The sequence below is a fragment of the Coffea arabica genome, chromosome 6e, assembly GCF_036785885.1.
Source record: "Coffea arabica cultivar ET-39 chromosome 6e, Coffea Arabica ET-39 HiFi, whole genome shotgun sequence".
Lineage (NCBI taxonomy): Eukaryota > Viridiplantae > Streptophyta > Magnoliopsida > Gentianales > Rubiaceae > Coffea > Coffea arabica.
In genome coordinates, this window is record NC_092321.1 from 57010788 (window position 1) to 57016583 (window position 5796).

The 5796-nt window shown below is 37.8% G+C and overlaps 1 protein-coding gene across 1 annotated transcript; it reads right to left on the reverse strand.

Moving 5' to 3' along the window:
* Positions 1-2767: 2767 nt before the first annotated feature.
* On the reverse strand, positions 2768-5239 carry LOC113696849 (uncharacterized). The gene is made up of 5 exons (XM_027216233.2): positions 4688-5239; positions 4148-4546; positions 3854-4045; positions 3415-3702; positions 2768-3226 (listed from the first exon to the last, which is right to left on the reverse strand). The coding sequence occupies exons 1-5, from the start codon at positions 5237-5239 to the stop codon at positions 2768-2770; spliced, it is 1890 nt and encodes a 629-aa protein (XP_027072034.2).
* Between the last annotated feature and the right edge of the window lie 557 nt (positions 5240-5796).

The following is a 5796-nucleotide window of genomic DNA, read 5'->3' on the forward strand; positions in this document are numbered from 1 at the left end:
GGTTATACTGTTAGATTGCACTTATGCATCAAGTTGATATACACGAACAAACTTTTCGCGTTGAACAAAATTACATGATTGTTTATTAAATTATGTAAGAAGTATAATATCCGTATAACCACACGAAAATTTTAACTATACCAGTCTTGGTCCATTAAGTTCTGATGGGGTGGCATTAGATAAATTTATCTAAGTTTTTGAAATTGCAAAATTGAAACAAAACTGATGTTGTGTGAATCTCAAAAAAGTGACTTCTATTTTATTTTGGGATAGCAAAATAGTTACTTCTATTTTGGAATAGCAAAATAGTGAAAATATTAAATAACAATAAAGTGGAGAGAGTACCTCTAAAACGTACCTTTTATTCTACGGAACTCATTTTATAAATACTTCGTTTCAACACAGAAAGAGAAAAAGTGAAGTTGCTGATCTGCATGAATCAAAAGTGTTTGATACTTTGCTTACATGCGAAAAGCATTTATTCATCTAAGACTAGAACAGCATTAGATAAAGGCCATAGCCAACCAGAAAAATGCTACCACTTAGATCACTTTTATTTTTATCTCTCCTACATTAATTGTATTCATATGGCGTCACTAAGTTAATTAGTCTTGCTTCTTCGCTCCATGTTGCGTTAATGAACCTTAGCTTTTATTGAAGCGGGGAAGAACTTAAAGCATCAATTATAATGGTAATTAATTAGAGAATTTTTGTTCCCACATTACCTCTGGATTATGTGTTTGGTCGTCGAAAATAAGTAGCAAATGAACTTTTCAGCACGTATTTGCTGTTGGCCATCTAGTTCTACGGTCTTTTGTGGCAAAATATGTTTTTGAAGCAAATTGGACTCTGATAAACACGAAAAAATATCTGCTAAAGAGTTGGATGCGATACTAAAAAACAAGTCTAACGAAAAAAAGAGAAAGTCACAAGCACCGCCAAGGATAATGCTACAGTGTCAATCGTTATCATAACTTGTGAATATTTTACATTAAAATACTGATACAACCAGTTAGTAATGGTCCTCACATCCAAGATTGGTATCTTTAGTGACCATTGCACTACTGTTCATTTAGGTTTCCAAGATTCAATGTAACATCAGGTGATAATATGGTAACTTTGGTAATAAAATTGGTAAGTTATAAGTGTGATATGAAATTTACTCTTAAATACCGAACATTACTACTTCTCCAACAAAACTTATTACTTTATAATTAATAAGTTTAATTTAAAAAATGGCAAGTTTTTTTGTTGAAAAATGGTATAAGTTTTACAAATAAAATGGTAAATTGTTCAAACTTACTACGTTATTTCACAAACTTAGCATTTTACTTAAGAAAGTTACAACAATTATAATTAGTAAGTTTAATTAAAATAACGGTATGCTTTTGTTAAAAAATGGTAAGTTTTACAAATAAAATGGTATATTGGTGAATTGTCCAAACTTACCACTTTTTTTCACAAACTAACCATTTTACTTAAGAAAGTTATAACAATTAAAATAAGTAAGTTTTATTCAAATAATGGTAAGTTTTTGTTGAAAAATGATATGTTTTACAAATAAAATGGTAAATTGGTGAATTGTCCAAACTTACTACTTTATTTCACAAATTTGCCATTTTACTTAAGAAAGTTACAATAATTATAATTAGTAAGTTTAATTCAAATAATGGTAAATTTTACAAATAAAATGGAAAATTGGTGAATTGTTCAAACTTACTACTTTATTTCACAAATTTACCATTTTACTTAAGAAAGTTACAACAATATTAGTAAGTTTAATTCAAATAATGGTAAGTTCTTACTGAAAAATGGTAAGGTTTACAAATAAAATGTTAAATTGGTGAATTGTTCAAACTTACTACTTTATTTCTCAAACTTACCATTTTACTTAAGAAAGTTATAACAATTATAATTAGTAAGTTTAATTCAAATAATGGTAAGTTTTACAAATAAAATGGTAAATTAGTGAATTGTCCAGACTTACTACTTTATTTCACAAACTTACCATTTTACTTAAGAAAGTTACATCAATTATATTTAGTAAGTTTAATTCAAATAATGAGTAGTTCTTGTTGAAAAATGGTTAATAAGTTTAATTCCAATAATGGTAAGTTTTTGTTGAAAAATGGTAAGTTTTACAAATAAAATGGTAAATTGGTGAATTGTTCAAACTTACTACTTTATTTCATAAACATGCCATTTTACTTAAGAAAGTTACAACAATTATAGTTAGTAAATTTAATTGAAAGTTACAACAATTATAATTAGTAAATTTAATTGAAATAATGGTAAGTTTTTGTTAAAAAATGGTAAGTTTTACAAATAAATTGGCAAATTTGATGAATGATTAAAGTTGCTAGTTTAGTGAACAAATTTAGCATTTTAGTTAAAAAACTTACACAGAATTTATAATCATTATTTTAATGGACTTAGAAAAGACGCTAACGAACCAAAATTGTCGCTAAAGTTGGGTAATTTAGACAACTACTGGTAACTTGCATTATTTTAGTATTTCTTGAGGTGATTTGTCACTGTAGCACGTTCCCATAACCAATATTCTCCATGAAAAACAAAAATTGAATAGTAATTGAAATATAAAAATTGGCCATGAAAATCTTGCACTCCTTATGTGCCATAATTTGATATTTTTTGCTTTTGAAAATCCAAACTTTTAAGAAAAAGTGTAATAATTATGCTTGAATGTGGTTTTTTTTAAATAAAATTATGATTTTATTGACTAAAATAAGGAAACATAATACAAATTTCAACTCATGCTTCTCTTACGAAAATTAGGAAAATCTAACCGCTCCATTTGGATCTCACCCCGGACCATACCAGGCAAAGCACGATGACTCCCAAAAATCATCTCTTGCTCCGTGTCTGCTCCTAGGTTAGCTAAATAATCAGTTGGCTTGTTCGCTTCTCTATAGCAATGCGTGATATCCCCGAAGTACCGCTTGTATCTGAGCAAACCATCCACCTCCCGTTGCAATCTCCACGGGCATGCATCTTTCCCTTGCAGAATCTGCACCAAGACGAGCGAATCAACCTTGATATGCAGGTCATGCAAGCTGCGAGCTACACATAATTGCACCCCACATGCCATAGCCTTAAGCTCCGCATGTAAACTCGTCAAGGAGCCAAAGAAGTAGGAATAACTAAAGATGAGCTGCCCTTCCAAATCCCGCACCACACCTCCATCCCCACTAATCCCCAGATTCCTCTAGCACATCCATCTGAATTCAACTTACACCCTACAGTAGGAGCCACCCATCGCACCGGAAGTATCGAAATCCTCCGTCTCATACCCACCAAAGAAGAGTGGAACACCTCCCAAGAGCAGAACGAACATGTTATCTCCAGAAAATGGCAATGAAATAATTTCCGCAGCTGGTGAAAAATCTGATGTACCACCTCAGTACCCACCAGTCTCCTCCCTTCAAAGACTCCCCTATTCCTTGCTTTCCACATCTCCCAATAGGGGATCATAGGGAGCAGCCGATAGACGAATTTGAGGTACACATTTTGCCCCTGGCGCAACCACCACCATATCACCCTGTGCCGTAAAGTGGACACCCTACTTGCTTCCCCTGGATCCTCGAAGCTACTCCAAACCGCCTTGGCTACTTTCCCTGTGCAAAAGGTATGGTTAATCCCCTCCTCGCCTGGTTCAGTGCAACAGTGACACCTAGTTGGGCCCTGAACCCCAAATTTACATAGTTCATCCGTCAGGGGAAGTCGCAACCGTAACAGCCGTAACATGAAAAAAGAGATTTGGAGTGGATACCCCTTGAGCCAAACTTGGGAATTCACCCAAGAGCAATTAGATGTCTGCGCAACAAGGAAGTACGCAGGGGCTACCGAAAAACACCCCATCCTGCGTTAAAGCCCAAACCATCCTATCAGACCCGCGAGGGGAAGGAGGGGGAACCTCAATGACTTGCCTCACCAACCCAGGCTGTAAAACCTGATTGAGGAGCCCCAAGTTCCATTGTGCCTGAGTGACAAAATCTGAAACTATGTTCTCATGAAAAATCTCTACCTGATGACATAAGGCTCATGTACCCAACCAATTGTCATGCCAGAAATCCATCGATCCCGTACCCGGAATCTAGCTGATGTGCTCCTCCGCTAAATGCTGGACCGAACATAATCTCCGCCACATAGAAGACTGTGAAGGGACTCCCTCATCCAGGCATAGATGTAACCCTTTATTGTATATAGCTGTTAAAAATTCTACCCACAGATAGTGTTTCTGCCTAAAGTTCCACCAGAGTTTAATGGAGAAAGCAACATACACCTTCGCCATGCTACGAACGCCGATCCCACCCTCCTCTTTCGAGCGGCACAGATCACCCCAGCTAATCCAATGGAACTTAGGGCCAAGATCCGTCGAGCCCCACAAAAAATCTGCCATCACCTTTTCCAACAAGGCAAAAACTCTCCTTGGCAGCGACGCCGCCGCCAACAAATAGATTGGTATCGAAGATAGCACGCTCCTTAATAGGACTACTTTGCCCTCAGTCGAGAGAATCCGATGCCTCTATGATAAAATTCTAGTGGTAATAGCATTGCAGATCTCCACAAAATAACTCGTTTTGCGTCGTCTAATATATAGAGGGCAGCCAAGGTATTTGCACGGGAATGGTTTGTGTGAGAAACCCGTCACCACTGCAATCATTACCCGGCGTTGCAGGGGCAAAGTTGGGTGCACCAAAAGGCAACTCTTCTGACAATTGAACTTCTGCCCCAACATCTCACAGTATCTATTGACTACCCCTTTGACTAACTTGACAGAAGCCTTGAAGCCACTCATTAAAATCACTACGTCGTCTGCATACGCCAAATGAGTCACCAGAGGGCAACTACTCGGGACTTTGAATGGTCGGAAACTACGATGCCCCGCCAATGCATTCAAAGACCGAGAAAGAACCTCCGCTCTAATCACAAACAAGGTTGGCGAGATTGGATCTCCTTGACGCAACCCTCGCGTGGACCTAAAGAATCCTTGTGGCAAGCCATTCACAATGACGGAAAACCAGACATTAGAGATGCGCCAAACCATATCAATCCAAACTTCGCTAAACCCAAAGCGCCGCAATACTTGTGTCAAGAAAATCCAAGATACCCTGTCATTTGCCTTCATCATGTCCAATTTGAGCATCACATTCCCACCCCGATTGGGCTTTTTAATGTCACTCAACAGCTCTTGAACTAAAAGAAAGTTATCCGCCATCTGCCGTCCAGACACAAAACCATTCTGCTGTAGGGAGACAATACGAGGCAAAACCTTCGCCAAGCAGGAAGATAAAATTTTGGAGATGACCTTGTTGACAAAGTTACACAAACTTATCGGACGGTACTGGATAAAATCCTGTGGACACTGTACCTTGGGGAGTAACACGATGGCAGTAGTAGTGAGTAGTGACACTTCTTGGCAACATCGCTCCACAAAAGAAGCTCATGATGCCCTGTGAACACCCTCAGCCACCACCTCCCACACCGCCATAAAAAACTTCCCCGTGAAGCCATTCGGCCTCGCCGCACTATCCCCATCCATCGAAAAAATGACTTCCTTTACTTCGATTATTGACGGGACCCCAGTCAACACCATATTATCCTGATCAGTGATTAACCTCGAGATGAGCTCCAACATATCACTCGACGGCCTTCCCCCTTCCTTTGTGAACAAGTCTTGAAAGAAAGAGGCGGCCTTAGCACAAATACTTGCTTCGTCGTCCACCTATTACCCATTAGTCTTCCGGATTCTATGAATAACTGACTTCCTCTTCC